Source organism: Heterodontus francisci, chromosome 10 (assembly GCF_036365525.1).
Source record: "Heterodontus francisci isolate sHetFra1 chromosome 10, sHetFra1.hap1, whole genome shotgun sequence".
NCBI lineage: Eukaryota > Metazoa > Chordata > Chondrichthyes > Heterodontiformes > Heterodontidae > Heterodontus > Heterodontus francisci.
The window spans coordinates 99,046,541-99,064,686 of record NC_090380.1 but is presented as its reverse complement, the minus strand read 5'-3'; the positions used below and the strand labels follow the sequence as shown (position 1 = coordinate 99,064,686).

The 18,146-nt window shown below is 43.5% G+C and overlaps 1 protein-coding gene across 2 annotated transcripts in view; it reads right to left on the bottom strand.

Moving 5' to 3' along the window:
• Nucleotides 1-17,329, bottom strand: part of chaf1b (chromatin assembly factor 1, subunit B) — a 38,337-nt gene extending 21,008 nt beyond the window's left edge. The window contains exons 1-7 of one of the 2 annotated variants that reach the window (XM_068041148.1): nucleotides 17,240-17,329; nucleotides 15,199-15,325; nucleotides 11,757-11,889; nucleotides 10,875-10,995; nucleotides 8,567-8,670; nucleotides 7,628-7,724; nucleotides 5,597-5,675 (exon numbers count right to left, since the gene is read on the bottom strand). In XM_068041148.1, coding sequence (XP_067897249.1) covers nucleotides 5,597-5,675; nucleotides 7,628-7,724; nucleotides 8,567-8,670; nucleotides 10,875-10,995; nucleotides 11,757-11,889; nucleotides 15,199-15,324 — 660 coding nt within the window. In that variant the 5' untranslated portion in view covers nucleotide 15,325; nucleotides 17,240-17,329. Of the gene's footprint in view, nucleotides 1-5,596; nucleotides 5,676-7,627; nucleotides 7,725-8,566; nucleotides 8,671-10,874; nucleotides 10,996-11,756; nucleotides 11,890-15,198; nucleotides 15,326-17,167 lie in introns of both variants that reach the window. The other variant, XM_068041149.1, reaches the window with a different exon arrangement.
• Between the last annotated feature and the right edge of the window lie 817 nt (nucleotides 17,330-18,146).

Here is an 18,146-nt window from a genome sequence, read left to right as displayed (position 1 = left end):
ACGGAGCAGGAAACATGAAATAAACCAGTATAGGAGAAGATCAGAATGGTAGCGACGAACAAGGACACAGTGGAACGTGAAAATGAGGACAAGGATCTTGAAGTCAGTTCTCTGGGGCATGAGGAGGTAGTGGAGCCTACCACGGGGCTGGATTGACAGGTATTTTGATACAGCGACTGCACAAAACAAAAATCTTCAATGTGGCTTTTAATCCATAACCATTATCACCTCGATTTCAATGAATGACAAAGCCAATATAGTAGACACTTCATTTGTATAGCGCCTATGACGTAGAAAGATGTCCAAGGCCCTTCACAAGAGGCAAAAGTCTGCCTCCGGGTGAGGTCCCGGAGGACTGGAGAATTGCTAATGTTGTCCCCTTGTTTAAGAAGGGTAGCAGGGATAATCCAGGTAATTATAGACCGGTGAGCCTGACGTCAGTGGTAGGGAAGCTGCTGGAGAAGATACTGAGGGATAGGATCTATTCCCATTTGGAAGAAAATGGGTTTATCAGTGATAGGCAACATGGTTTTGTGCAGGGAAGGTCATGTCTTACCAACTTAATAGAATTCTTTGAGGAAGTGACAAAGTTGATTGATGAGGGAAGGGCTGTCGATGTCATATACATGGACTTCAGTAAGGCGTTTGATAAGGTTCCCCATGGCAGGCTGATGGAGAAAGTGAAGGCGCATGGGGTCCAAGGTGTACTAGCTAGATGGATAAAGAACTGGCTGGGCAACAGGAGACAGAGAGTAGCAGTAGAAGGGAGTTTCTCAAAATGGAGACGTGTGACCAGTGGTGTTCCACAGGGATCCGTGCTGGGACCACTGTTGTTTGTGATATACATTAATGATTTGGAGGAAAGTATAGGTGGACTGATTAGCAAGTTTGCAGACGACACTAAGATTGGTGGAGTAGCAGATAGTGAAGGGGACTGTCAGAGAATACAGCAGAATATAGATAGATTGGAGAGTTGGGCAGAGAAATGGCAGATGGAGTTCAATCAGGGCAAATGCGAGGTGATGCATTTTGGAAGATCCAATTCAAGAGTGAACTATACAGTAAATGGAAAAGTCCTGGGGAAAATTGATGTACAGAGAGATTTGGGTGTTCAGGTCCATTGTTCCCTGAAGGTGACAACGCAGGTAAATAGAGTGGTCAAGAAGGCATACGGCATGCTTTCCTTCATCGGACGGGGTATTGAGTACAAGAGTTGGCAGGTCATGTTACAGTTGTATAAGACTTTGGTTCGGCCACATTTGGAATACTGCGTGCAGTTCTGGTCGCCACATTACCAAAAGGATGTGGATGCTTTGGAGAGGGTGCAGAGGAGGTTCACCAGGATGTTGCCTGGTATGGAGGGCGCTAGCTATGAAGAGAGGTTGAGTAGATTAGGATTATTTTCATTAGAAAGACGGAGGTTGAGGGGGTACCTGATTGAGGTGTACAAAATCATGAGAGGTATAGACAGGGTGGATAGCAAGAGGCTTTTTCCCCAGAGTGGGGGATTCAATTACTAGGGGTCACGAGTTCAAAGTGAAAGGGGAAAAGTTTAGGGGGGATATGCGTGGAACGTTCTTTACGCAGAGGGTAGTGGGTGCCTGGAACGCGTTGCCAGCGGAGGTGGTAGATGCGGGCACGATGGCGTCTTTTAAGATGTATCTAGACAGATACATGAATGGGCAGGAAGAGATACAGACCCTTAGAAAATAGGCGACATGTTTAGATAGAGGATCTGGATCGGCGCAGGCTTGGAGGGCCGAAGGGCCTGTTCCTGTGCTGAAATTTTCTTTGTTCTTCGTTCTTTGTTATTCTTAGCCTTTGGCATTGCTAGTTAACCGGGTGACCCTCATCACATGGAACAGTACTGCCGAGGGGCACATTTATGTAGTTTTAAATAGGAGGAACAATGAATTGTTAATAAAAACATACATCTGCGATTACATAAGTAAATACATAACCCGGCGTGACACTCAGCAAAAAGGGTGGGAAATATCCTGGTCAAATCTCCGGATTGTACCCAGTAAGTCAGTTTCACTTGAGGTGCTAAAATTGGGCTTCACTCGGGAAGAAATGAAGCAGAGAAGAAATTTTTTTTTAAATAAAAATAACACGGTGAATTTGTGGTCCCTACTGAATGACCCCTGGAGGGGCTACAATACACTAACCGGTACGGTTTGAGACACCTGCTCACATTAATGTTCATGCCCATGTGCAAAGAATAGCCATTGAGGTACAGTACCAGAGGGGTTGCTCCTAGCTTAGAAACATTGCTGTGCTGGAATCTTCACTACAAGGGAGTGGCCAAAGGCAAACAAATTCAAACAAAAACATCCCATTAAAATAAAGTGCCTCAGCACTTAACATTGTTGTAAAGATGTCATAACACAATCACAACACAAAGTTACAACAGAAAATGCCAGAAATACTCAGCAGGTCAGGCAGCATATGTGGAGAGAGAAGCAGAGTTAACGTTTCAGGTCGATAACCTTTTGTCAGATCTGTGAAAAGTTAGAAATGTAATAGGTTTTAAGCAAGTGAAAGGGTGGAGGGTGGGACAAAGAACTAAAGGGAAGGTCTGTGATAGGGTCGAGGGTAGGAGAGATTAAATGACAAAAGAGTTGGTGGTGCAGGGCCAAAGGGAGTGGTAATGGGACAAATAAAGAAACAAAAGATGTATCTGGAGGAGGTGTGAATGGCAGAATGTTGAACAGCTGTCACCCAAAAGCAAAAACAAGAGAAAAGCATGATAAAGACCGAAACATGCCAAGAAAAGGAAACCAATTTGGGGGTAGTGATTACTATCTGAAATTCCTGAACTCAATGTTGAGACCAGAAGGCTGTAAAGCATCTAATTGAAAGATGAGGTGCTGTTTCTCGACGTTGCATTGAGTTTCATTGGAACACCGCAATAGACCAAGGTCAAAGATGTCATCGTAAGAGCAAGGTGAAGAGTTAAAATGTCAGGTCACCGGAAACTCAGCGTCATACTTGCGGACTGAACGGAGGTGTTCCGCAAAGTGGTCACCCAATCTGTGTTTGGTGTCCCCAGTGTACAGCAGTGAATACAGGGTACTAGATTGAGAGAAGTACATGTAAATTGGTATTTCACCAGGAAGGAGTGCTTGGGGCCTTGGATGGTCAGAAGGAAGGAGGTAAAAGGGCATCTCATGTGCTTGCACGGGAAGGTACCATAGGAAGGGGATGGGGTTTTGGAGGTAATTGAGGAGTGGATCAGTGTGTCACGAAGGTAACGGTCCCATCGGAATGCTGAAAGGGGAGGGGGAAGATGTCTTTGGTGGTGGAATCAGCGGAGGATACTCTGTTGAATATGGAGACTGGCCAGGTGAGGACAAGGGAAACCCTATCATGGTTCTGGGAGGGAGGAGAAAGGGTGAGAGCAGAAATGCAGAAAATGGGACAGATACGGTTGAGGACCCTATTAACAACCGTTGATGGAATTCTTCGGTTGAGGAACAAGGAAGACATATCAGAATTGCTGGTATGGAAGAACAGATGCGACAGAGACAGAGAAAATGGGAGAATGGAACAGCACCTCATTTTTCCTGCATTTTGCAGCATTCCAGATTCAATATTGAGTTCAACAATTTCAGACCATAACCTCTGGCCCCATTGCTGCCTTTTTTTTTTAAATACAGGTTTCGCTTTTACATTCGTTTTTCCCTCCTTTTTGCTTTCGGCTCTGCACCACCAACTCTTTATTTAATCTTTGCAGTCTTCCACCCTATCACAAATCTTCCCTTTGTTCTCCCCCCACTCCCTCAAATCCTATCCTGACAGTGCAGTGCTTCCTCAGTACAAAGAATGTCCCAGGACCAGATTACATAAATTTGTTCAGGCCCAAAAACTCATCAGAAGGTTCCATTCAATGCAACAGTGCTCCAGTTCCAGCTTTCTGCCACAAGAGGTCACCACAGTCACATAATTGTTAATAGTGATTCCAGTGGCAAAAAGCAGGTCGTGCAGCATTCAAATAATCCCAAAAACAGGCTTTTCAGTCGCCTTCATGAAATAAACGAAAAGGCTTGCATTTATAAAGCACCTTTCAGCACGTCCCAAAATATTTTTCAAGTGTAGTCACTGTTGTAATGTAGGAAACATTGTAGCCAATTTACACACAGCAAGCTCCCACAAACAGCAACGTGACAATGTGGTTTTAGTGATGTTGACTGAGGGATAAATACTGGCTAGGACACTGAGGAGAACTCCCATACGGGCTTTATCAATAGAAGCATAGAGTACAAAAGTTAGGAAATTATGGTGAACCTTATTAAACACTGCTTCGGCCTCAATTGGAATAGTGTGTCCAATTCTGGGCACCACACTTCAGGAAGAATGTGCAGGCTTTAGAGAAGGTGCAGAAAAGATTTACAAGAATGGTTCCGGGGGTGAAAGACTTTAGTTGTGTGGCTGGATGGGCAAAGCTGGGGCTGTTCTCCTTGGAAAAGGGAAGGTTTAGAGGATACTTCATCGAGGTGTTCAAAATCAAGAGGGGTCTGGACATAGTAGATAGGGAGAAACTGTTCCCATTGGCCGAAGGGTCAAGAACCAGAGGTCACTGATTTAAAGTGATTGGCAAACGCATCAGAGGCAACATGAGAAAAATCTTTAAGCAGCGAGTGATTAGGATCTGGAATGCACTGCCTGCGAGTGTGGTGATGGCAGATTCAATTGAGGCTTGCAAAAGGGAATTAGGTAATTATCTGAAGAGAGAAAAATTGCTGGGCCAAGGGGAAAAGGCAGAGGAGTGGGACTAGCTGAGCTGCTCTCACAGAGAGTCGGCACAGACACGAAGGGGCTGAATCGCCACCTTCTGCGTTGTAACCATTCTATGATTCTAATTGTTTTAGTGATGTTGATTGAGGGATAAATATTGGCCAGGACATTGAGAATAACTCCCCTGGTCTTTGAAATAGCACCATGGGATCATTTACATCCACCTGCGAGAGCGGACAGGGCCTCCGTTTAACATCTCTCCAAAAGACAGCACCGCAACAGTGCGGCACTCTCTCAGTACTGCACTAAAGAGACAGCCTGGATGTTTGGATTCAAGTCTCTAGAGTGGGACTCACAACCTCTTGACTCAGTGGTGGGCGCTGCAGAGAAACACCAAGAGGTAGAATTTCCACAGGCGTTCTCCAATCTCCTGGCATAACTTTGGCAGAAGCCCCGGAGAACTAGATATTAACATCAAATTCTCTGGAATGTCTGCCGCAGTTACACTGGGAGAGTGGAAAACCACCCGCGGAAATTTTAGCTATTCTACTTCCAATAATGACAGAATGTACGGCTTTATAATAGGACTGATGGTGTTCAAATCATTGCTGTTTTACTGCAGTGAGACCAGGAAATAAAACAGGTACCTCACTCACACTGCCACAACAGTCAGCTCACTGCCAGTAATCTCACAGGGAGCCACGTAGCCTCACAGAGGGGCATGTGGGAAAGAAAGGTTAACGCTGGCCTGCGTACCTCGCACATTGTTGAAGGATTAGCCATCATTAGCAGGACTCTACATGACGAATTTATTGAAGGACCACCTCTCATCAAATACCTCTCTTACAGCATAACTTACCTCCCCTTCACAACCAGATGACATCTTGCTAACATTAAAGGCAACCCGCCTGGTCTGCGTGCTGTACACTCGCATAACCCTGTTAAACAAAAGACAGCAAAGTTACGCTTTAAATACCTTGCATTCATTCTGAAATTGCTTTGAACTGCAATACTATCACATACAAAATTTATATAATTTATGTTCAAAGACTGAAAATAAAAAAATGAATATATTCAAACTGCTGTTTTCTCCCACAGCAAAACAAGTACTAATATAAAAAGGCACTCAACATGAACTATTTCTGAAAAATCACCAAAATTATGCTGACATTAAATATAGCTGTGAAATTGATTTTGTACTATCAGGTGTTTATTATAGAAATATTTGAATATTAAAAGTGAAAGAAAATTAATTTTATATACTGTAAACAAACCTGATCGGGTTAACTGGAAACTTAGAAAAACTGTCTGATAAATTATTTACATTACTCATTACCAGTTGGATATAACTCACTAGTGTCAATAAGTACATCTGTTCACATTATTCACCAGTAGAGTCAAGGCAGCATCTTTTCTCGGTACACAAGATACATCTTCAAACCATTCTCCTTCATGGTACAAAAACCCTAGATCTCATGTTCTTATTTGTAATAGGATAAGACTCAGGACCGACATACAAGGTGAATTTGTGACAAAAGGAGAAAACAGATGCCAGAAGGGAGAACTCTGGCATACACTGAACCGTTTGATTACCTTGGAGGGGGACGTCAGCTGAACGCGAGGACATCTCTTTGTGAAACCTCCTTACTGGATTGAGCAGTTGGAACAAGCAAGCCTGGTACATGGTTTAGAATTCAATGTCTATCTGAGATGCTGTAATTTGCTCGAATAGCTGATGAGAAAAACTCGGAGGTGGGACAACAGCTGCTGGAAGGCATTACTTGGAGCTAGGACCATGTGCAGCTTGGTGCATCACAGTTAGGTTGGGAGAAGCAAGCAGATGCTGATGGCACTTTGCACTTGCATCTCATGGAACCAAGATTAAAATGAGGTACAGTATTTGTTCAGGTGGATCATAGCAGTAATCCCATATTTTATAGGGAGTTGTACTTGCCACCATGCTGCTCCTGAGGTATTCCAGATACCTGCAGTTGACCCAATTGAAGGCTCAAAACCACGTTTAAATACAGAAGAATAAAATCCAAAAGATGAAGATCAGAAACATACCAGCATTACCCAGGAGTGAGGAGAGCAAGATTAGAAAATAAGCCTTTTTATAAAATCTCTGAAAGAACTGGGATGGCTGAAAACAGATCCTTAAGATGTCATTGACTACTCCCTAGTCAGTTAGAAGTGGACAGCCATACTTTTACTGCAGAAACATCTCCACAAAGGCCAGGAAGATTCTAGCTTCTCTCTATTCTTTAGTGTTACGTGGTCTGAACCAAGGCAGCATTAGGGGAGTCATAATTAAGTTTCAATGCCCTGAAGATAGGCAGCATGAAAATAAGCAGAGGCCTCAGCCCCAATAGCTATCCAGTGACATCTTGCTGGAAATGCACATGTGACAATGCCAGACGAGCACAGCATTAGCTTCAACTTAATAGTTCCCTCCTTGGCCTCCCCCAAACTCAATCAAATAGCCCATCTATGTTGTCAACACTCATATAGCAAAATAGCCACAAAGTACCAAAGGGGAGCCAACACATCTCTGAAACCAGACTCCTTCAAGCAGCCAATGCCTTCAAGAGACAAGGAAAGTAAAGAAAGTTGGTGGAGGAAAAAAAATAAGGAAACATTCTCTTTGAAATGAAGATAGAAGATATTTCCCCACATAATGGGTTCCAACTTCATCCAAATAATCAGAGGGAGGCACTCACCAATTATCCTTATGGAACTGTGTAGGGTTACTTTCTCATGCAGGACAGGAAAGGGGACACTGGGTTTCCACATTTTTTTTTTAAAGCCAGGTAAACTCCAGAATCTACTGTAAGAATTATCAGGAATTTGTCTGGAAGAGGAAGAATAGGGAAAATCCCAGCCAACTTACCGGTCACAACTAAGTGTAGCAATGTATTGCCCCAGAGGATCCCAAGTGACGCCTTGCACATAGCTCTTGTGTTCATTAAAAATTGACAACTTTGCCCCTGAAAAAATGAACACATTTGGAATGCAAGTTAACAATTCAGTGCACGTGTAGTATAATATATCTACTAATCTCCAACAGTAAACATTCAAGTAGAGTTTTAGGATTAATACACAGCACTTATGCACTGATTCGCATACATTTTCAAACCAGAGATACATTTCTGTGCACATTAGGGAAATGGGGAGCATAGCCTGTCAGAGCTTCAGCACGTTATACCCAAGATGCCACATACAAAACTTCACACAGCCAGCTCATAATCACAGCCTTGTGGTCAGAAAGTATCACTGTTACAGGGAAACAAAAACAAAGAAATGAATGGATTCATGCCTGGCAGAGAAAACTACACCATCGCTTTGTCATCCCTTGGGCCTGGCTTTGAATCCAGCAAAACTGAAGAGGTGAACGTCTCTACCTTCAGAGAACTATAAAGGGTCCTACAAGAAATAAGGCAGTAGTCATCTTAATTTAGTTTCTAAAGGCTGCGTTGGGTGGATTAATAATGCAAAACCATCCACAATTTGGCATTAAAATGGCAGTCTCGATCAGAGATCGACAAGTGCTGGAAATGTAACACTTGCAGAGAAGGGGGTGGGAATAAGTAACAATAATACGCAAAGAGAGCAACAAGCTGCGAGTCACCACTTCCCAGGGAATACTGACTATGTTCATATATAACTCAGCAACTGAATCAACAGAAGCTTCAGCATGTTATCAGATAGTCTCCCAAAACTCCCAGAGGAGTTAGTGCAAGACAGAGAGGATAAGTTGGAGGGGGAAAACTCAAATCACTTTTTTCTTAAAATATTTACAGTTGAACAAATGTCATTAGTTCATATCCACCTTTATTAACATCCCACATAATAGCAGTGTTATCAACCGATCCAGACACCATGTTATTCCCATCAGTTGTCCAGCAGATATCATACACGTCCTCTATGTGTCCTCTACAAGAAAAGCACACAAAACGAAGTATATTTAGGTAAACAGTATAAATAAAAATAAAATCCCAAAAGCTACATATAAAAGCTTCTTCATGCACGAATGTCAGGCTAACTCATTTTAAAACTTAGAATGTGCGCCTGATCAAAATGTGGTGGCAGTTCCCATATTTAGTCTTTCAGAAAGCTTTTTACAACATTCCACATGAAAGACTTCGATTAAACTAAAAGCCCAAGAATCTAAAACAATGAGGCCGGTTAAGAACATTTCAAATAGAAAGCACAGCGCTTCCAAAGAGAGGGTGGGGGTGATTTAGGCGGTGCCCCAGAAAGGTCAGTGCTTAAACCCTATAGGTTCTACCGCACATAAGTGGCCTAGTTATAAAGGTAGTGCACACGTCAAAAGTCATGGCAATATAAGCAAGCAATGAGTTGAACTGAATTAGAACAGGAAGGCTTGAAGGAAAATAATGAATGGTCACTTTTACTGTCCAGACAATGTGACAAAGCAACTTCTTTTTAAACCAATTGAATGCTGGAATATTAGAAGACAAGCCTACAGAAGTTATGTCAAGCCTTTACAACGTACCACTGGACAATACTTAGAATATTATGTTCAGTTTTAGTCCCATACCATAAGAAATGCCATTATAGCGTCATAGAGTCGTACAGCATAGAAACAGGTCCTTCAGCCCACTGCATCCATGCCGACCATAATGCCTATCTATACTAACCCCACCTGCCTGCATTAATTCCATATCCCTCTATGCCTTGCTCATTCAAGTACAGGTCCAGACGCCTCTTAAATGTTGCTACTGTTCCTGCCTCCACCACCTCCTCTGGCAGTTCATTCCAGATACCCACTATTCTTTGTGTGAAATATTTACCCCTTTGATCCCCTTTAAACCTCCTCCCTCTCACCTTAAATCACCCCTACCATGGGAAACAGACTCTGGCTATCTACTCTATCTATGCCTCTCATAATTTTATATACCTCTATCATGTCCCCTCTCAGCCTCCTTCGCTCCAGGGAAAACAGACTCAGCCTATCCAATCTCTCTTTATAACTGAAGCCCTCCAAACCAGGCAACATCCTTGTGAATCTTTTCTGCACCCTCTCGAGCTTAATCACATCTTTCCTGTAGTGCGGCGACCAGAACTGCACACAGTACTCCAAATTATCTGGAGAAAAAAATTTTATAGGACTATGGGGAAAAGCCAGGGGAATGGGACTAGGTGAGTTGCTCTTGGACAGCCAGCACAGACCTAATGTTCTCCTCATGTGCTGTAAAGATATACTTCTATGTGCACTTGAAGTGCCATAACCTAAAAGGCTATGGACCAAGAGCTGGGAAGTGGGATTAGGCCAGATAGATACTTTTCAGCCGGCACAGACATAATGGGCCGAATGTCCTGCTTCTGAGCTGTAAATTTCTATGATTATTGGTCGGAGGAAATATTAGGGAGACAGTTCAGAAAGAAACTGGGTGAATGATGGTCGAGAACCTCACAGAAGCTTGTAAAATATTCAATGGCACCGAGTTCCTGTAGAAGTGCAAGTGTGTGGCCTGCCAGGTGATTACAGGATCAGATTTAGCTACGACACTTTCCGCAGTGACTCACTGCTGAAGCTTGCAGAAGGGGAGCCAGGTATTGGAAAAAGAAATAAATAAATTTTTCATTTTATATAGCACCTTGCCCAGGACATCCCAAAGCGCTTTACAGCCAATGAAATGCATTGAAGGAATTGCAGCAGCCTAGTTGTGCAGGGAGAGGTCCCACAAAGAGCAATGTGATATTGACAAGATAATCTGTTTTAGTGATGTTGCTTGAGGGATAAATGTTGTCCAGGACACTGGGGAGAACTCGCCTGCTCTTCTTCGAAAGTATGTTGGAATCGTTTAGGTCCACTTGAGAGAGCAGCCTGTTGGCACTTGTGGAACCATAATCCAGAGTTAGTGCCTTTTTTTTTTTGAGGGGGAGAAAACGGGAAGTGGGTTAGGGAAAAAAATAAGCTTAGAAATGTAGGAGCGACAGTGCTAAATGTTTTGTTTAAACTGATTAAAATCTATTTCTATCATAAAATGACAGCACTTTAATCCATCCTCGTTATACCTTATTTGCTGCTCCTAAACAAGGCTTTATTTTTATAAACTGAGTAGAGGGCGAAGGCCTATAGGGCAGCATTATAATACAAGATCTCTCCCTACCGTAATGTTTTGAGTACTGTCCAATTCTCCTTATTTAACTGAGTATCCTCTTCAAACAGGTTTTGCTCTGACTCTTTGACGTCTTTGTTGTCATTCAGTTTCCACAACAATATTAGAGCATCTGTGGCACAAGGATGAAACTTGGATTTTTAAACACAAAAAATCATTTTAGTCATTTTAATAACCTCAGTGAATATATCGAGTACAAAGTTAGACAACTAATTCATAACCGGTTTACTTAAAGGATTAGAAATCATTTTCCGATCTTCTCCCTCCTCCCATGAGTCTCCGGGTAAACGCACCACATCCCACTACACTGAGCAACACAAATCAGGAGCATCCCTGCTTCGTTCCTTGATCTAAAGTGAGGTCACCAATAACTCACCCGGTGCAACACTGGGAGTGTACAGCAATTTGGCCTCGGCATTCCTGGCCCTTGCGGGCGAGGAATAATGGCCAGAGTTCCTTCCCAAAATCGCCTGGTTGGATCCTCACGCTCTGCAACATTGAGCAATCTCTGAGTAAATGTTTCTGTTCTCTAACCATAACTGAGGCCAAAAGGATTCTTGTAGGTGTCAGCCCTACTGCAACGTAGTCCAACAACCAGAACATTCATGAGGTACTATAGGAGGACTCTGGCTGCACACAGGTATGGGAGACATATAGCCCAGTCCCCAGGGAATCAGCAGTCACAAGTGCCCACGATCACCTTTAATGGCCAAACAGCCACAATAAATAAAAGCAAAATATTGCAGATGCTGGAATAAATTATTGCCACAATAAATGGTTCGTCTTGGCATTATTGGTTTAGTCAGGCTTTCTAATTTCATCAGTTCCAGATACACATTTTTAACACTCACTTGATCCAGAAGTTTCACTTACCATCTCCTCCTGATGCAAGAATCTCACCGTTTGGGGAGAAACGTACAACATTCACTGCCTTTGTGTGACGTATTAGGTTGGATAAAATATCGACAACTGCTTTCCCATCCTGGCCTTTGTCCGCCTTCCATATCTGCAAGAAAATGATGTTATTAGAAACAGCTGAAGGTCCCTGAATACTGAGCAAGTTTTTCCAGTGAGCATCAGAGCCACCCAGACCAGGAGGGTCTTGGGTTAAAACCCCGAGCTGTGTTAAATTGGCTGACCTCAACCAGGTCATTGCAGTGTGCTGCCACATCCCTGGGTCAGAGTGGGGGGGAAACCTGCCAAGGCTCCCACTACTAACCAGTCGTCCTGCTGTAAAGTGCATGCATGTGGACATTGAGGGCACTCAGTGGACTCAGACTGTGATGTCCCAGTCAATTATCTTGGCAATGCCAACCGTCAAGGATAAGTTATAGCAACTCGAGCAGAGATTAGAGGTTGCTTCTGTTTATGGACCAGTAGCCCATCAAGTCAACACCTTAGAGCAGGAAAGCAATGGGCCTGCACCATTGGAAAGCCTCAACACCAAGCTAGCTGGATCATTAGACAGGCGATTAAAGTCGTCTTCAACACACACTAGCTAACCTACCAACAGTTTCAGATAAAGCTGAATCATAGTATTAAAATAATTAAAATTTCAAGTAGTTAGTGTCAGCACGATACTGGGTATGGCAGCATATTGGTTATGTTACTGGACTAGTAATCCAGTTAATCTCTGGATTAATAATCCGGAGACGCGAGTTTAAATCCCATCACAGCAGCTGGTGAATTTCTGTTCTGTTTATTAACTAAATCTGGAATAAAAAAATAGTATCAGTTATGGTGACCATGAAGCTATCGGAATGTTGTTAAAAACCTAACTGGTTCATTATTGTCCTTCAGGGAAGGGAACCTGCTTTTCATACCTGGACGATGTGTTACTTCAGACCCACAGAAATGGGGTTGACCTTTAGCTGCCTCGAAATGACCTAGCAAGCCACTCAGTTATAATGAATCATACAAAAAAATACAAGAAAGCCAAAAGGACCACCCGTCATCGACCTAGTCACCAGATTCAGACTCAGCAAAGGCACACTATGCTCTGACTCCTGTAAAGTCCTCCTCACTGGCATCTAGGGACTTGTGCCAAAATTAGGAGAGTTGCCACACAGACTAGTTAAGCAACATCCTGACATAGTCATACTCTCAGAATCATTATCTTCAGCCAATGTCTCAGACTCCTCCATCACCGTCCCTGGGTATGTCCTGCCCCACCAGGACAGACGCACCAGAGGTGGCGGCACAGTGGTATACGGGAGGGAGGGAGCGACCGTGGGAGTCCTCAACATCAACTCCAGACCCCATGAGGTCTCATGTCATCAGATCAAACATGGGCAAGAAAACCTCCTGCCACCTACTGCCCTCCCTTACCAATGAATCAGTATTCCTCTATGTTGAATGCCACTTGGGTAGCAATGGCACAGAATGTACTCTGTCTGGGGGAACAAGAGTGACTAAGTAGCAGCTCTGCTGCCCAGACTGGCAGAGTACTTAAGGATACAGCTGTCAGACTGGCCCTGCAGCAGGTGGTGAGAGAACAAACAAGAGGGCGAGATCTTCAGGGAAAAACCTACTTGACCTCGTCCTCAACAATCTACCTGTCGGACAAGCATCTGCACAAGTCAGTATTGGTAGGACTGACCACCGCACTTGGGGAGATGACGTCCCATCTTCACATTGAGGACATCCTCTATTGGTAGAGCCACGCAACACAATGAATTGGATAGATTCAGAACAGATCCAGTTGCTCAACAATGGGCATTCATGAGGGGCTTAAGCTCATCAGCAGCAGCAGAATTGTATTCCATCACAATATTTAACCTCCTGGCCCAGCATATCCCTCACTCTACTATTACCATCAAGCCAGGGAACTTACCCTGGTTCAACCAAAAGCAGCAACAGGTATACCTCAAAATGAGATGCCAACCTGCTAAATCTACAACATGCATGTTAAAAAGTGGAGGAAGCATACTGTGGACAGAGCTAACTGATCCCATAACTAACGGATCAGATTAAAGCTCCGCAGTCCTGCCACATCCAGTCATGAATAGTGGTGAACAATGAAACAAATAATGGGAGGAGGGGGCTCCATGAGCATTCCCATCCTTAGCAAAGGCAGAGTCCAGCACATGAAAGCAAACAGCAAGACTGAAGCATTTGTAACAATCTTCAGCCAGGTGTGCTGAGCGGATGATTCATCTCGGCCTCGTCCTGAGGACCCAGTATCACAGATGCCAGTCTTCAGTCAATTTGATTCACGCCACATGGAATGGCTGAGCCAGGCTTGGGATAACATTCGTGTCTCGCAATTGCCAGACAATGACCACCTCCAACTAGAGACAATCTAACCTTCTCCGCTTGACATTCTACGGCATGACCATCGCTGAATCCCCCACCATCAACATCCTGGGGGTTACCAATGACCTGAAACTTAATTAGACCAGCCATATAAATACTGTGACTACAAGAGCAGGTCAGAAGTTGGGAATTCTGCAATGACTGACACACTTGAATCCCCAAAACCTATCCACTACTTACCAGACACAAGTCAGGAGTGTGATGCAATACTCACCACTTGCCTGGATGGGTGCAACTCCAACACCACTCAAGACGTTCGACACCATCCAGGACAAAGCAGCCCGCTTCATCAGCACCACATCCCCCACCTTAAATATTCAGTCCCTCCACCACCGATGCACAGTGGCAGCAGTGTGCACCATCTACAAGATACACTGCAGCAATGCACCAAGGCTTCTTCGACAGTATCTCCACCACCTAGAAGGACAAGGGCTGCAGATACACATGAACACCACTACCTGCAAGTTCACCTCCAAGCCACACACTATCCTGACTTGGAACTATATAACTATAACCTTCACTACTGGCGCAGAGACAAAAACCTGGAAATCCTTCCCTAACAGCACTGTGGGTGTACATACACCACATGGACTACCGCAGTTCAAGAAGGCTGCTCACCACCACCTTCTCAAGGGTAACAGGAGTGGGCAATAAATACTGGCCATGCCAGCGACGCCCACATACTGTGAATCAATAAAAAAAAAGAAATGCCATTGTGACGCTGCAGATTAAACTTTTAATACAGGCTGCATTTTGAAGCAAGGAGAGGGGAAAAGAATTTGTCATTCTTTTTCTTTAAATGTGTCGATCTTGTCTTCATTTAATTTGGGGGATGGGGGGGGTGCCGGAAGCGAAGGGGATGCTGACAGTCCAACATCCAAAACCCATCCAATTACAGCCCAGCATCGCAAATGGATCCAACCACCATCAACTTATAAATGTTTTTGAAGGGACAGATGCTTCCTGACCTTCTGAAAATCCAAGCCCTGAAAGTTCTTACCCGAACTGCGCTGTCTACTCCTGCGGAGGCCAGTCGATCAATCCTTCCATCTGGTCCATGCTGAAAGTCGACACTGTATACAGGCTCTTTGTTATGCCATGCTATTTCACAGGTGACAAACTTCATGCTGCTCAATGGAGGGGATGAGGGTGGGGATGCCAAGGTGGGGAAAGAGAAAAGTGACAATTCAGTGGTCATTTTAACACAACAGAAAGAGGGAGCTTCCTTTGAACTCCAAATCAGCTGCTGAGAGGCTTTTAGATTCCTGCAGAGGTTTCAGAAGCGGCAAAGCCACCTGCTAGACATTTTTTTTGTGTCCTCACTGCTAAGAAGCAACAACACTAGGCAAGGGAGAGCGTTCTCTGTCTCAGCATCGTGCTCTCAGCTCCATCACAAAGTGCAGAGTAAAGACCTTTCTACTCAGCTCTACATTCTTCGCAAAGTTTTCCGCAACATATTGTATTTGCAAACACTGAATAAGTTTTACGTAAATTTTGGAATTCTGGTGATTTCGTGACTGCCGAGTGTCAGTATTGCACCAAACCTTGTAGATAAAAAGGCGGTTATAGTATGAAATTAAAACAGAAAATACTGGGAACACTCAAAGGCCACTGGGCTGAAATATTAACCCTACCTTCCTCTCTGCAGATACTGCCCGACCTGCCGAATATTTCCAGTACTTACTCTATTTCAGATGTGCAACATCTGCAGTAAGTTGCTTTTTGCATTTACACTCTAATAGCTATACTTTGGGTTTAATACAGTTGGGATGACAACAGTTTCACTCATCATTTTTGTATTTCTTATGCATTGTTTAAACTTTCAGCAATTGAGCGTTGACGTGGGAAGCAGCACCCTGATTTGACAGATTACCTTCCACCACATTATGAGATCCTCATGTCATCCTCCAGTCACCTCCCTCACCAACACCAAATGTGAAGGTGAATTTATCAAAACTGGCAAACAGCAGACCATTACAGTTTGCTTAACCTGAGTGAATTATTTCTTATAAGATACTCTCACTGGTCTACAAGTCAGAACCTTTAAAGAAGACTTTCCCTCTCGCTGCATGAAGTCTCACCATCAGGACATTGTGCTCACGTACTCCTGGGAGGAGTGCCCATTTCAAAAAATCAGCTCTATTACAGTCCTATAGAACTCAGTAACACATTAATTCCCAACACCATGACTGCTTCCTTAATCCATTCCTTCCAAGAGCTCTTCCAATCATATGAGCCTTGGCTCTTTAAAAATGATTATTTCAATATATACAATTAAAATTACTACAGCCAAAATGGTAAGCAGTTTAGATGCTGACTGGCCTTTGTATTTCATACAGTACTCTCAATTACATTTTGCTCAATCTTTACAGGGTTGTTAATATTCAGTGTGTAGCCTTTCAATTAACAATATTCCTGTCACTCAATTTTCAGACCAAAATTCTCAATGGCACAAGAACATTTTCTCACATATCTGCAAACGATAAGGCCTGTTTGGGCGGGGGAGGGGGGAAAACGACTGTTCATACAAGTCAGAAGTTGACAGTATACTAGCAATAGCGACCATCTCATTAACTTATTCCAAACAACTGGAGAAAAAAAGTTTGATACAAGCAAAACTTTCCAAGAATTCTATAAAGCCCATTCGCAAAATAAAACTGGAATACAGTTTTATGTTAACAAAGAGGGTTCACTCCAGAATAGCAGTTATATAAACATTTGGTATTTAAAAAAAAAGTTAGGGCAGACCTTACTACAAACTGTTAGTAAATGATTGAGGGGGAAAAAATGGTTGTATTTAACAAAGAAAACTTTTTTTAAAAAATCCAAGCCCTGATAAACTGCAGCACCGCCTCGGTACATTGAATGACAAGAGAGTCCAAAAGCTTTGCTGCTCGCTGTTAGCTCCATCCCAACATAAGCAAGTGACTGTTTCAAAATAATAATTAAACTTAAAGATGAATCTTTACGTGCAGAAGGTGTGTGGCCAGGGCTGGAGCCCGGCAATGTGATGTTAGTATAGCAACATCCCAGAACAATACCTTGCCCAGGTCAACGTTCCAATTTCTGCAACAAGTTCTTTTCCCGCGCGCGCTTCCTAGGCAACTTCCCCCACCCCGCGCTCATCATTACCAACAAGGTTCTGGTCTCCTCCAGCGCCAGGATGGGCCGCTCCCGGCGCCAGAAAAGCATGCAGTTACCCCACAGCGCCACCAGCAGTAGAGGATGTCGCTATTCAGCAAGGCTGAAGCTCCGGCCTGCTGGCGGGTAGCGAACTGCTCATTTGGAGGTTTTTGCGAGAGTTTATTTCATCAGTGCATCCTTAATATATTCCTTTCTAAGAGTACTTTCAATCATTTGAGCCGTGGCGGAATTTTATTTTCGTATTTATTGCGTACTACAATTCAATTTAGACAGCTGCCAAGCCGGGGATGCATTAAAGAGCGCGTCGCTCGTGTGTCTGAGGCTAACGCTGTCTTTGGAAGAAGTGTCATCCGGTTGATTAAGTAAGCTTTATTACAGCTGGTGTCTTTCGAAAGCCAGAAGGTGTAATTGTTGTCTTAATTTAAAAGATAGTAACAAATCCCTTTTTTTTAAACTTGGGAGGAAGAGAATTCAAGATGGCTGACAGAGTTCCTCTTCAGGATTCAAAAAGTGTTCCGCAGCGCCACCTGGCGACCAGAGCCTGCAACCAGCCTCAAATCAGGCGCAGGTGGAGGATCACATTGGGCAGAATTTTAACATGCAACAAGGGTGTTAAAACCTCAAAAAATGCTGGCGTGTGGCAAACCTGACATGATCCTACCAACTTCTGCCTTCAACTGGTGCACATGGGAAACTCCCATAAGGATGGAGGGGCTGATATTTAAATAAACAGGCAATTAAATGAAAATTTAACCCAGTGTTCTGGCTTTTTAACAGTCAGCACGAGGGTTTCCTGAACTGTGA